General features: G+C 39.5%; 1 protein-coding gene across 1 annotated transcript; it reads left to right on the plus strand.

The window, feature by feature from the left end:
- The first annotated feature begins 5,254 nt into the window (after positions 1-5,254).
- CCNG1 (cyclin G1) lies at positions 5,255-12,847 on the plus strand. The gene is made up of 8 exons (XM_047782878.1): positions 5,255-5,480; positions 6,524-6,787; positions 8,855-9,108; positions 9,702-9,780; positions 9,862-9,960; positions 10,176-10,300; positions 10,350-10,370; positions 11,619-12,847. The coding sequence occupies exons 2-8, from the start codon at positions 6,524-6,526 to the stop codon at positions 11,710-11,712; spliced, it is 936 nt and encodes a 311-aa protein (XP_047638834.1). The 5' UTR covers positions 5,255-5,480; the 3' UTR covers positions 11,713-12,847.
- Positions 12,848-15,223: the final 2,376 nt, after the last annotated feature.

The raw sequence follows: 15,223 nt of genomic DNA on the forward strand, positions 1-15,223 counted from the left end.
CTTTGGCTGTGGTGCTCCACTTCTCAGTCCATGATACACCACTCCCTAGCCCCTCAGGCTGTTTTCACACAGCCAACCCTAGTCCTCTCCCTGAAACTGACCTCAGGAGCCTGAGTCTCAGCACCCAGTCCCTGCCCGAGCATCTCAGGCTGCAGTGTCCAGGGGTGGTGGTAAAGATAAGTCTGTGTGGCCCTCACTCTGCTTTGCCCTCCTCAGTCCAACTGCTGAGCTTTTCTCCGAAACTTGGAAGTCCCTGTCTAGGTGATCTCCCCATTGGTTAAGTGGCTTCCCAGGGTGTGGGTCCTTTCCTCTTTAACAGCTCCCTCTCAGGAATGCTTGTCCCATCCTAACTCCTTTTCTCTCTCTTGCACTCTTTTCTTTCCCCCCTTTTTTCTACCCAGTTATGTGAAGGGTTTCTTGCCCTATGTGGAGGTTTAAGGTCTTCTATCAGTGTTCAGTAGATGTTCTGTGCAAATTGTTCTACATGGAGATTTTTTTTTTTTATGTATTTTCAGGAAAATGTGAATGCCACATCTTACTCCTCTGCCATCTTGATCCTTCCTGTGGTAACAATTTTATTTTATTTATTTATTTACTTACTTATTTTTTTAGGGCTACACCTGTGGCATTTGGAAGTTCCCAGGCTTGAGGTCAAATCAGCGCTGCAGCTGTTGCCCTACACCACAGACACAGCAACACCATATTCAAGCCTCATCCTCAACCTGTGCAGCAGCTTGTGGCAACACTGTATCCTTAACCCACTGAGCAAGGCCAGGGATCAAATCCACATCCTCATAGATACCGGCTAAATTCTTATCCCACTGAACCACAACAGACTCCTAATGGTAACATTTTTAATCTGGAACTGCAAAACACAATGGTCTGGCACCTAGAAAGTCCTCAATAAATATCTGTTGAATGGTCAGACAAACAGAAAGTAAATAGGCAACATAGGCAAAATGTTGATGATTACTGAAGTTGAGTAATAAATTTAAAGTATTCCAAAATATACACTTTTTAAAAATGCTATAAAATCCAAATTCAAGTTCTGTGTTAAGTATATTTAGCAAATAGTAAAAAGTAGTTGCCAGACAGGAGATATAGAAGATATTCCTCATTTCTGAATATAATAATATCAGAGTTGTTAGAGAACTAAATAAGATCATATACATTTAAGTTCAGCACTCAGCCTGGCACATGGGAAATATATGGCAAATGCAGATTCTTCTCATTATTGATCTTGGATTTGAGCCCTGTACTCAACAGAACCTATGGCCATTAAATGAAATGCTAGTGGAGTTCCCATCTTGGTGCAGCAGAAAGGAATCCAACTAGAAAACATGAGGTTGCAGGTTCAATCCCTGCCTCGCTCAGTGGGTTAAGGAACAAGCGTTGCCATGAGCTGTGGTGTAGGTCGCAGATGCAGCTCAGATCTGGCATTGCTGTGGCTCTGGCGTAGGCCAACAGCAACAGCTCCGATTCGACCTCTACCCTGGGAACCTCGATATGCCACGGGTGAGGCCCTAAAAAGACAAAAGACAAAAAAAAAATGCTAGCAAGTGGAGATCTCCAACTAATATCTCCCAGTGCCTTAATAGAGTAGTGGTTACTTGACAAAGTTTACTTTTCCACAAAATATACTAACACCTTAATTAACTTGAAGAGGCTATTTTTATCTGAGGTAGCTAAGAATCTTTGAAGGGCAAGATATACCTGATGTTACAAATCTGTTTTCTATATATTCTTCTCCCTGCCTCCCCACCACCACCCATACTATACACATTTTTTTTCTGCTATTTCAGGGGCTAATGAAGACTCCAAGAAGCCACTGCCAAGCAAGTTTTCTTCTAAGAGCAGATGCTCTAAAGAGGTTGGAGAAGTGGAAGGGGCCGTGGTAAGTAGCTCCAGGAAGGATCCGGAAGTAGAGGAGAAGAGACTCAGCTGGGATCTTTTTGACCCTCACCACAGTTGGACAAGCCTACATCCAAAAGTTCTGGACATTTGTCAGGGAGTGTCCACAGGGCGTGAGGGGCAAAGACTCCTCCAGTCTTCAGGATGAAAACAGAACCAATGAGGAATATCCCTGACTCAGGGCAGCATTTGACAAGTCACCACTGTTACACCTACTTGTTATAAATTTTGCTGCTTAAGGCACTTCTATAGTCTACAATGTAGAGAATATGATTAAACTTTCCTCTCACAGCCTGGGATTCTTGCCCACTCTTAAGGCCATTAGTCTGAGCTTGGGTTCTTACTGCATTTAACTATTGATGAAAAACATAGTATGAAGATGACAGGTTAATATGGGCCTAGAAAATACCCTAAAAGTCAGTCATTTGAAAGATTCCTAATAGAGATGCATTACTAAATCTACACATCTTTAAAAATAAAGTCATAGTTAAGGAAAGGCTCATTTTCTTTCTTTTACAATAGCACATAATTGAGTCTTATATTTGCCCATTTTGCTAATTAGAATTTTTAAATTATTTAAATCATAGTCTGTGTTCCAGAATTACAGAATAAAAATGACAGTGGAGATGAGGGAAAGGAGAAAATGTAAAAAAAAAAATCCATTTGACTTGACTTATATTTAATCAATGTTTCTTCAATACTATCGAAATAATTTTTATACAAGGAATTTCAGATTTTAATAAAAAGTAATTATAAGATCCTAATATGAGAAAATATTTTTATTACATAAACAATGATATAATACCTAAAGCTGCATGTGAAACTTTTAAGTATAAATAAGACATAGAAATTAATATATGCAAATTAGATACTTTTATTAGCATTAAATAAACAATTCTAACACTCTCATTCTAGGCTGAGAACAGAAGACTAAGTCTTTTTTTTTTTTTTTTGTCTTTTGCCTTTTTTGTTGTTGTTGTTGTTGCTATTTCTTGGGCCGCTCCCCCGGCATATGGAGCTTCCCAGGCTAGGGGTTGAATCGGAGCTGTAGCCACTGGCCTACGCCAGAGCCACAGCAATGCGGGATCCGAGCCGCGTCTGCAACCTACACCACAGCTCGCGGCAACGCTGGATCGTTAACCCATTGAGCAAGGGCAGGGACCGAACCCGCAACCTCATGGTTCCTAGTCGGATTCGTTAACCACTGCGCCACGACGGGAACTCCAAGACTAAGTCTTATAGTCGATAAAACAGAATCAAATGTACGTTTAAGCAAGGCATTTCAAAAGAAATGTTAGTAATTTAAAATAAAGGCTACCACTTAGACTGTGCTCTGGGCACAATGCCTACCTCCTTATGTATTTTGCATTATTTAATCCTCTAAATAGCCCTATGAGTAAGGTGCTTTTACTTCCTATTATTAAGAAAAGAAAATGGAAACTCAATGTGATTAAAAACTTGCAATGTGATTAAAAAGTCACATACCTGTAATTTGAAAATAAGTCAGTTTTATCCCCAAATCTATGTATTTATATTGTCCACAAGACCACATGTTCCACAAGAACAGGAACCAGTATATTCTGTCCTCCACTGGCACATATTATGTGTTCAACAAATAATAATGAAAGAATGCATATGTATATATGTGTATTCCTAATTTCTTTACTAAATTTTGTCCTTTGTTACTAAAGGAGAAATGTGTACATTTATAAACTCACACATTATTGGAAAAAGAACTTTTTAAGAGTTCCTGCTATGGCGAGCAATGGGTTAAAGATCTGGTGGTGTTACCGTAGTGGTTGGCTCAGGTTGCTGCTCTGCTGAGGTTTCCATGCCCTGCCTGGGAACCTTCAGGGCCGGCAAAGGCTGGCCGAAAAAACCAAAAACCAAAAACAAACAAAAACCTTTTTAAACGTTTTAAATTACCTATTTATATTCATTATGTCAGTTTATTTTCAAGGATGACCAAAGCCCTTTCCCCATCCAAACTGACCTGGTGATATGGCTGAGGTATTAACTTTTTCCCTCTGGTTTTCCCTTCCTCTTTCCTTTCCCTCACTACCCGGACTCTGCACCCATTATGGGGCTCAGGTCTCATCACTGCCTCAGGGCAGTACTCTGCTGGGCAAACAGCAAATCTTCAAGATTTTCATTTTTTCTTTGTTTCTTTGACCCCTGCCTCTCATCACCGCATGCCAAAGTTCTGGGTCCAGGAATCCAACCCCCTTGTTACAGCAGCGACAATGCAGGATCCTTAGGTCCTTAACCCACTTTGCCACCAAGGGAACTCCAAGATGTTCATATTTCAAAGCCCAGGTAGCCACCCACCAGGAGGAGGCCAGGAGAACAGAGATACCATAGTACAGTCCATAACAACTGATAACCAACTGGCTCACCAATCCTCCGGCTCGTTTAATATACACCCTTCACATTTGTGACAAAAGGGAAGGAGTCCAGGAAGGCTTCAAGCTAACTATTTTCATACTAACCTGGCAGAAGCTCCCAATCAGAGATTAGGTTCATGGCAGCAAATAAAAAGAACGCATTGCTTCACACACAGCTCTGTGGGCTGAGCTTCACAGTCACTACAATTATTATTGTATACATATTCTTTTTTAGAGCCAACCACAGACCTTTCATTTTAAGCCGTTGAAGAATTACCAACTTTTCTATTTCTAATTTGTTCAAAAATCAAATTCATGAATTGAGCGAAGACCAAGAATTCACACAGCCAAATTCCGCTGTTTGATAAATTTTACAAAAAGCAAAGGCAAGGAAGAAGTGATTTCCACAGTTCATGAGGAGAAACTTGGAAATTTAATAAACTATACCACAGAAAATCCACCACGCTCTATCTGTAATGACAAACAAGGACTTCACTTTTCTTCTCTTTTCTTTCTTTCTTTTTTTTTTTTTTTAACTAGGCACTATATTTTTAGAAAGAGAAGGCAAAACCACTGTACTAAACCGAATGGAACAAAAACTCCCAGTACCTTCTGGAATAATATTCCAGCCAAAACGCCTGCCAGCAGAGGCCTTACCCGGGCCTGGGTTTGTGCGCGCAGCGTTTAACTGCCCCTCCTCTTCATTGAAGAGACTTGGGGAAATCCTCCAATGAGAGACTCTTAGAGGTAGGGGGCGTGGCCTCAAGGGGCGGAGAATTTGACTCCAGCATAATAGCGGAAAGTGGAAAGAGTGTGTGCTGATTGGCGGGACTTATTCCCCATGAACCTGTCCTGTTTGGCCCACTGGAGCCATCCATCAAAAGAAGTACACCAATCATCGGCGAAGATGTCCTCCCACCGCCGCGAGAAAGCCCCGCCCTCCAATATATTACTCAGGAGGGCGGTCGCGGGCCCTTCGGCTCCGAGCTGACCCTGCGAAGGGCAGTGTTGGCTCCGCAGCGCTGCGGAGACCTCCACCCAGGACGGTTTCCCCTCCCCGGGCCTCTCCACTCTTGCCCGCGATTCTCCTCGCCTCGTAGACTTCTCGAATCTAATATCGTGGGGTGAGGTGAGAGCAGGCCCGGGGAGGGTGGTTACCGCTGAGGAGCTGCAGTCGCGATCAAGGTGAGCTGGGATTGCCAGGTTAACCTGGGTGTGCGGGCAGGGAGCAGGGTTAGAGACGCGGGGTGAGGGGAAAGTCCTGCGCCCTTTTCCTCGGTTAACTCTCCAGAGTAACAAGTTCAGGCTAGTCCGTGCCTGGAGGGGCGGGGCCAGATCCGACCTCCTAAGGCGTCTTAATGTCAGGTCGGCCCTGTCCCAGGCACTAACCCTGGGGCGAAAGAGGTGGACCCAAAAAGTTAGTGGTTCCACATCTGCCCACCACTTCCGTCGCCCAACCCTAAAGATCCCCTGCCTTCCTGTGTATTGGTTGTTGGTGGGAGGAACCAACAGTGTATCCTGGGCTTAAGCCTGTGCTGGGACCTAGTAGAAGTTCTTTACTATCTTAAATTAATGAACCCCCAGGCTCCCCTTGCAGGCTGCGTTAGCCTCCCGTCCCCACTGCGTGCTTCCATAACGCCCTTTAAGCTTTCTTTCCTAGTACCAATAAAAGTTAACAATTCTTGAGCACTGTGTGCCGAGCTCTATACGTTAAACTCTTGTTCAATCATGTTTAATCTTCACAGCCATTCAACGAGGCAGATTTACGGCTAGAAATAAGCTCAATTTCATTGTCCAGTGTTTATCAGGCACCTGCTATGTGTGCTATGTACATATGTACCTAGGGGATCTCATTTATTCCACACAAGTCTATGAAGTAGGTAATAACCTCATACTCTCTTTACATATCAGGGACTAAGGACTAAGAAAAATTTCCCATTGCTCATAAATGGCCGGATAGCTACTGCTATATAATTTCAAACTTTGGGCATGAAGATTTGCTCTTTTTTTCCTTTAAAAAAGCATGGCTACTGCCCTCTAGGAACTCAGCAATTTAGGATGTGACCAACTGGTTGGGGAGGGAGGGAATAACAGATGGCGCTTTGCCTCGACTTAGATTCACTAATAGCATTGAGGGAGGGGAGACTTGTGTTAGGATGCACTTAGCACAACACAAGGCAGGAAGGCCCCGTTCTTTCACTCCTTTCTGGGCTTTGTTCTATATATAGATGATAGAAGTACCAACAACAACTGACTCTCAGAAACTGCTACACCAGCTGAATGCCCTGTTGGAACAGGAGTCGAGATGTCAGCCAAAGGTCTGCGGCTTGAGACTAATTGAGTCTGCACACGATAATGGTCTTAGGATGACTGCAAGACTGAGGGACTTTGAAGTAAAAGATCTTCTTAGTTTAACTCAGTTCTTTGGCTTTGACACCGAGACATTTTCTCTAGCTGTGAATTTACTGGACAGATTCCTGTCCAAAATGAAGGTACGTTTAAAGCTACATTACCCTGAGTTTCCTGGTTTTCCTCAGTGATTTTGGAGATAGTATTGCTAGGTTTGGGGAGTATTCATAAACTTGACCTTTTTTGTTTTCAGGAAGTAGCCAAAACATGTGTACTACAGCATTGATAAATATTCTTCCTTTTAATCAAGAGTAATGCATCATTTATTAGACTTCTGACATTGAAAAATATTCTAATATCTGGAATTCTGTCATGGCTCAGTGGCTAACGAATCTGACTAGGAATCGTGAGGTTGTGGGTTGGATCCCTGGCCTTGCTCAGTGGTTAAGGATCCAGTGTTGGCGTGAGCTGTGGTGTAGGTCACAGACGTGGCTGTGGCTCTGGCATAGGCCGGTGGCTACAGCTCCAATTAGACCCCTAGCCTGGGAATCTACATATGCCGTGGGTGCGGCCATAGAAAAGACAAAAAAACAAAAGAAAAAGAAAATATTCTAATGTCTGGAGTTCTCTAGTGGCCCAGTGGGTTAAGGACATGGCATTGTCACAGCCGTGGCTCTGGTTACTGCTATACTGTGAGCTCCATCTTTGGCCTGGGAACTTCCACATGCCATGGGCATGCCCAAAAAAAGAAAAGAAAAATGGTCTAATACCAAATAATTAATCCCAGAGTTTCCAAGTAGGAGAGTTGGCTGTGAGCCTTTTTGGTAGATTGTGTATTTTCTTTTTACTCTTGTTTTTTAAAGAAATATGTTAGAGCCAGAATGCTAGATTGTGAGTTAAGAATTAGAATAAGGAGTTCCTTCTGTGGTGCAGTGATTTAAGAATCTAATTGCAGCAGCTCAGGTCACTGTAGAGGTGTGGGTTCAATCCCCTGCCAGGTGCAGTGGGTTAAGGATCCCTAGTTGCCACAGCTGTAGCATAGGTCACAGCCATGACTCAGATTCAGTCCCTGGCTGGGAAGCTTCCATGTGCTATGTGTGCAGCCATTAAAAAAAATTATACTTCTTTTGTTGATGCTCTCCACCAAGTCAATGAAGTTTATTTCTTAATCTCTATTCATATATGGTAAAGTTCTAATTGTTTTAGCCTTAATCTACTCAAGTCCAGCTTATGGTTGGCATTTCCAGCTTAAGTTTGCATATAGTAGAATTTTCCGAATGAGCATATATATTAATGTTTCCATATATTTTATATTTATTTCCCTACAGTGGATAGGCAGGACATCCGTGTAGCTTTCAGAGTTTAAAAATACATCTGACTTCTGTGTGCCCATGGTCATTGGTGGATGAAAGAATGTGACAGTGAAAATGAAACTCGTCTTTTAGTCCTCACTAACAAAATGCATCATATATGGAAAGAACTTGGTGTTTGTTGAGTTAAATGGTTCAAGAAACTTGTGCAATAGACTGATTAAACATCTCTTTAGACACCATGTGCAGGCACTACCATTTTAACTCTATAAATGTTGCACAGATGAATGACATTCACTTGTCCCTTAAGCATATTATACTCCTAGTGGGAATAATGTTTGTACTATCCTACAGTGCAAGGAATATTAAGAAAATAAAGTTTCAGTTGAGCTGGAACTTAAAGTGAATAGAATTTTGAGTGACAAATTTTGATTGTAGACATTCAGAAAATGATAAAAAGATTCGTAGTGAATAGAGGTTTACAGGCAGAGTAAAGAGTATCTACTGAAGTATTTACAAACATTTTTTACTGTAACTACAGAAGAAAACAGACTGAAAAAATGCAACATTCTGGAAAGAAATTTTGTGCATAAGCTGTCTTCATATAAGCCTTTGATCAGATAATTTGGTCCAACTAGAATACAGTACTTATAGTTATAAACAAACCAAAAAAAGTTAAACCGAACATTGTATTGAAACTTAGTCCATTTACTCAAAAATTGGTTCCAAATGTGTACATGTGGTTGCGAGGCACCAGCGGATCACGTTAAATCCGTCACAGCTGAGAAATAAACTCAGTGATACATTTTTGAAGTGATAGGTCTGAGTTCTAGATTATCCTTTACGTTTTTTTTTTTTTAACTGAAATAAGGTAAAAATGTAGACTTACTGTCTTTTTAGGTACAGCCCAAGCACCTTGGGTGTGTTGGACTGAGCTGCTTCTATTTGGCTGTAAAATCATTAGAGGAGGAAAGGAATGTCCCATTGGCAACTGATTTGATCCGAATAAGCCAGTATAGATTCACGGTTTCAGACTTGATGAGAATGGAAAAGATTGTGTTGGAGAAGGTGTGTTGGAAAGTCAAAGCTACTACTGCCTTTCAATTTCTACAACTCTATTATTCACTCCTTCAAGAGAGCTTGCCATATGAAAGGTATGTGATCTTTGTTTTTAACAAAGGAGATTTGAAAATCAGAATGGTATTGTCTGGGTGTTACATAAAAATCAGTATCCTGGGAGAATTCCCATCAAAGTAAGTAAAATGACAGCTGAGCTCCTTGAATTTCACTTCATTCTCTAGCAGAAGTGAGAAGACTTTCAGTCAAAAGTAGCTGCTTGAAGTCTGTGAAGGCTAATTCTTGAGATTAAAAGACATTTCAACTTCTTTAAAAATTATTTTTCCTTTATAGACTAGTTAACTTATAGAACCTAGTAGGTAAGTATCTAACAGATTAATGAAAAGGGAACTTTAGATTCAAAAATACAGTAATTAAAATGAAAAGGAAAGAAACCTTGGTAGTTGTGGCATGATGCTTTTTATTTACTTACTGCCCAAATTATTTAAAAATCACGTATGGTATCCTTAAGCAGTTAATGTCTCTGAAGAAAGGGAAATTCTGCAGATAATTTATTTTCTATGATACGTGTACATAAGCTTCATTATAAAATTGACTTATTTTTCTAAAAATTTCATTTGACTGGATACAAAAGTATCTACATAAAATTAATCTCATTTTCTTTTTAAAGGAGGAACAGCCTTAATTTTGAAAGATTGGAAGCTCAACTTAAGGCATGCTACTGCAGGATCATATTTTCTAAAGCAAAGGTAAATATTTCATAAAGATTAAACGTATCTATTTTTATATTCAACATCTACTTTATTTACTTTAAAACTTCTCTGTTTTAGCCGTCTGTGTTGGCATTGTCTATCATTGCATTGGAGATCCAAGCACTGAAGTGTGTAGAGTTAGCAGAAGGAGCAGAATGTCTTCAGAAACATTCCAAGGTATGTCAAGGTTATAGCCTAAATTCTAGTAACAGCTGTAAAAGAAACTAAAGCACTTGTTCTTGAAGTAAATGAGATGTCATGTGTTTATGTGAAACTTCAGTGGCTTATTCTCAAATTTTTTTGACAAGGAAAGACATGTTGATAAGGTTGCAATTTCTGTAATTAAATACTGTAGGACTTCTAACTAATAGATGTTTTAAATTTATGCACAGATAAATGGCAGAGATTTGACTTTCTGGCAAGAGCTCGTATCCAAGTGTTTAACTGAATATTCATCAAACAAGTGTTCCAAACCAAATGTTCAGAAGTTGAAATGGATTGTTTCTGGGCGTACTGCACGGCAACTGAAGCATAGTTACTACAGAATAACTCACCTTCCAACAATTCCTGAAATGGTCCCTTAATTGGTAAATTTGGCTCATAGTTATTCTCCATGTAAAGAAATTTTTCTCACGCTATAATGCCCTTCTATAATTCAAGAATTTAAATCTGAATTATTGGAGTTCCCGTCGTGGTGCAGAGGAAACGAATCTGACTAGGAACCATGAGGTTTTGGGTTCGATCCCTGGCCTTGCTCAGTGGGTTAAGGATCCAGCGAACTGTGGTATAGGCTGGTGGCTACAGCTCCGATTAGACCCCTAGCCTGGGAACTTCCATATACTGCATGCGCAGCCCTAAAAAGACAAAAATCTTTTAAAAATCTTAATTATTTTCAAAATAAACAAGATAGAGTTGGAATAGCAAAGGGGAAAATGACTTCACTTACCTAATCAGCTAGATTCTGAGGGCATTTACTCCATTCAAGGTACAATACCCTAAGAGTAAGGAATTATCTATACCTTATATATGTTAGCCATTTCATTACATTATTAGCTTAGAAAGCAACCTCTTCCTTAATAACCTGAACTTTAAAAGTACCACTAAAATGATTTTTTTTTTTTTTGCTTTTTTGGGCTGCATCTGCAGCACATGGAAGTTGCTAGGCTAAGGGTTGAATAGGAGCTACAGCTGCCAGTGTACACCACAGTTCACAGCAATGCCAGATTCTTAACCTGAGATGATGGAGGCCAGGGATCGAACCCAAATCCTCATGGATACTAGTCAGGTTCATAACCCGCTGAGCCACAACAGGAACTCCCAGTGTTTTCTTAATTGCACATCATTTTGCCATATGTAGACTCAAGCTTTGACTCATTTAAAAATAACACAGGCCTAAGAGAACAGAACCAAAAGTTTGAACCACACCCTGAACTAATTTGAGAGCCTTAGCGTATTAACAAAATCACTATGAACTTGTGTATTATATGTATTGTCACTAAAACATAATATACATTCTTGCCGTTTAATCAAGGTGGTGATTTTTCTTTCTACTCAAAAGTAAATGTTAACATTAAACACATTTACATAAGACATGATTATGAACCTTAGTTAGATGTAAACAGTTTAGGGAATTCTCTGGTGGCCCAGCAGTTAAGGATCTGGCATTGTCACAGCTGTGGCACAGGTTCCATCCCTGGCCTGGGAGCTTCTGCATGCCATGGGTGTGGCCAAAAATAAATAAATTTTTTAAAAGATGTAAGCAGTTCATTTTTAAAAGGTTGTAATATTTGTGTTTGGAAGACATCTAATAACTTGATTTTCTATTTGTTAAATAGGATTAATACAGCAACAACAAAACTCTTCTTTGAAGCCTTTCTCCACAATCCTGAGCTGTGGATTTCATCATGTTGTAATGGATTTAAGCTGTGAAGCCTCAAAACATCACAACTAGATTAACATTGGTGTTTTCAGATTTGGGGAAATTGCCTAATTAACATTACCCTATAGTGGAATTATCCACATTTGAATTCACCTGTGAAGCATTCAAATCAAAGCTAACAGCATAAATGTGAAAAGCTAATGACAAACGTGGGAAGTTAAACTGTGAATCGTCATTTCTAACATTGATCCAACTTTCTACATTGGGTCATTATATTGTATTTAGGTGGTGTTAAAAATGGTAACCTACTTAATTTAAAATTTAAATAATGAGGTTTACATCAAAACCAACATTTCATAAATGCACTTTTAAGGCATAACAAGGGTCATTATTCTAGGCAGTGAAAATAGTTTCTTGGCACCTGTAATGCAAATAACAGATAATCCAGAGATGTGGACTTTATTGCTACATGAGAATTACATTTAAATTTCAGGGCATTTCACATAAAGCAAACTACATACCTAGTAATTTTGGCATATTTAATCTTCTAGAAAACAGGTGATGTTTGTACCCATGATTAAAAAATTTTATATAAAATTTACTGCCTCAATGCAGTCCCATCAAGAAAATTATTATAGTAGTAACTCAAAATAACATCACTCTGAAAACTTTCTGAAAAATTTACACTCCAGAAGTTTTTACTAGGGACTGTTTTTATAAAACCATCATTGCTTCTAATTTAGAATTTTGCTTAGAAAGAAGCAAAATACACTTTCACTAATTACCCCTACTGTGCCAAAAAAGTGTTAAGTAGACAGCTTCATAATTATAAGGTTGCTGAAGTAGTATTCAGGACGTCGGTGAATCTAAGGAGATGTGCAGTGTTAAAGTTCTATAAACAGTTCTTCAGTGCAATGTATGGCCTGCATATATCCAGGATGGCTGTACCCAACTTGGGCATATTATACGTAGATATGCATTGGAAAATAAACCAAAGAGCCACAGTATATCTTATGCTTTTGTAAACCATGTTTTATGGATAACTTTCCAGTTTGCTCAAAAGATTGATAAATTTCAATATTTTGAATACATCAGTGTTAATTTTGAGTTGACAGAGGTAACATAACCAACTACCATTATGTTTTGGTACTAAGGGATACCTTTCAATAAAGTTACTGAAATGCATTCTTTGCTGGGTGGTTTTCTATTTATTTCTCTTCTAATTTAACTATTCTAACAATGTAATAATAGAACCACAATAAAAAGCTATCTCCACTAATTTTTTTTTTTTTTTTTTTTGCTTTTTAGGGCCACACCCACAGCTTTTGGAGGTTCCAGGCTAGGGGTTGAATCGGAGCTGCAGCTACCAGCCTACACCACACCTTGCAGGAACAGGGGATCCTTAACCTACTGAGCAAGGCCTGAAAAAAGATCAAACCTGAAACTAGTCAGATTTGTTTCCCCAGTGCCACAAGGGGAACGCCATTAACTAAATTTCGAACTAAAGTAAGATGCATGATAGGAAAAAACAAAATCTCATAAGATAATATAGCTGTTAACTAACATTCTTTTGTAATGGCTTTTTTTTTTCTTTTTTTTTTTTTGCTTTTTAGAGCTGACCCATGGCATATGGAAGTTCCCAGGCTAAAGGTTGAATAAGAGCTGCAGCTGCCAGCCACAGCCACAACAAGGCCAGATCTGAGATGCGTCTATGACCTACACCACAGTTCAAGGTAGTGCCAGATCCTTAATCCACTGAGTGAGGCCAGGGATCAAACCCTCATCCTCATGGATACTAGTTGAGATCCCTATCATTCAGCCACAACAGGAACTCCCTGTAATGGTTTTTTAAAGATAGACACAAGATTGTGACAAATAGGCTAAGACATTAAAAACCTAGTGTTTTTGCAATATAGGTCACTTTGTTATTTAGATTCATCACTACTATGGGCTATCCTTAATACAGATTCACCCTTAGATTCAGCCCACCTCAAGGTCTGTGTAACCCCCTCACCTGATTACCACAGCATTCCAGCAAGTGGCTGCTAATAACAGATAACAGTCATGTATTGTGTTAGTCGGCTTAGATCTCTTGTTTATTATTGGAACTGAAACAATACGATTTTGAACTGTTCATGTTTAAACAAGATATAAAGTAAACACTGCAAGGTATTACTGATGATAAAAAAAACATAAAAGAAGTTTCCTTTTGCACTTGACTCAGGTTGTATTTAATAATCCCTTTCTTCACAAGTGTTATTTTTAAAGAGGGCACCTGACCCTTCCATTGTATTTCTAATTATAAGAGAACTCCTAAAAACACTAGATGTTTCTAATCAAATGCTGTGGTTAGAAATGATGTTTTTTTTACCATCAGTATTATTGTCAGATGTTTTAGATGAATCATCTCACGTAGTCCTCCAAACTGAGTAAGGTTATCTCAATTTACAATTGAATCAGCCCCAGAGCAGGTAAGTGATTAGCCCAAGGTCACAGACCTACACTTGGAAGTGGATTCAAATCTAGGCAGTTCTGATCTCTGGGCTATGATCTTAACCACATAACCTTCCAAAAGAGATTAAATGAACTGTTTAGTTTTTTTTTTTTTTTGGTTTGTTTGTTTTGTCTTTTTTAGGGCCACACAGAGGCATATGGAGGTTCCCAGGCTAAGGGTCGAATCGGAGCTACAGCCACTGGCCTAAGCCACAATCACAGCAACTTGGGATCTGAGCCACGTCTGTGACCTCCACCACAGCTCATGGCAATGCCAGATCCTTAACCCACTGAGCAAGGCCTGGGATTGAACCCACGTCCTCCTGGATACTAGCCAGGTTTGTTAACCACTGAGACACTACGGGAACTCTGAACTCGAGAAATTTTATCAAGATTACCAAGAATAAAGAGCGATATTAAAAAAATGATGAAACGCTCAATTCACCAAGACATGACAATCTTAATACGTATGCACCTAACATCAGAGCTTAGAAACAAGATGCAAAAACTGACAGCACTGAAAGGAGAAATGGACAAAGCTTCAATACAGCTGGAGACTCCTCAGTAATGTATACAACTACTAGAAAATAATCAGCAAGGATATAAAAGAAGTGAATAATACCAATAATCAACTGGATAAACAGCAGAATAAGCATTCTTTTCAAGTGTACATGGAACAGTCACCAAAACAAATTATATCCTAGGTCATAAAATAAACCTTAAGAAATTTAAAAGGGAGTTCCTGTCATGGCTCAGCAGTAAAGGACCCAACTAGTACCCAGGAGGACGCAGGTTTGATTCCTGGCCTTGCTCATGGGTTGAGGATCGCACGTTGCTGGGAGCTATGGTGTAGGTCATAGATGTGGCTGGGATCCCACGTTGCTGTGGCTATGGTGTAGGCCAGCAGCTTAAGTTCTGATTCAACCCCTAGCCTGGGAACTTCCATATGCCATAGTGTGGCCCTAAAAACCAAAAAAGAAAAACTTAACAGAACTGACCTCATAAAGTATATTTCCTGACAATAAAACCAGAAAATAATAGATAAGAGGAAAATCTCTTAGAATATAA

This window comes from Phacochoerus africanus, chromosome 1, assembly GCF_016906955.1.
Source record: "Phacochoerus africanus isolate WHEZ1 chromosome 1, ROS_Pafr_v1, whole genome shotgun sequence".
NCBI lineage: Eukaryota > Metazoa > Chordata > Mammalia > Artiodactyla > Suidae > Phacochoerus > Phacochoerus africanus.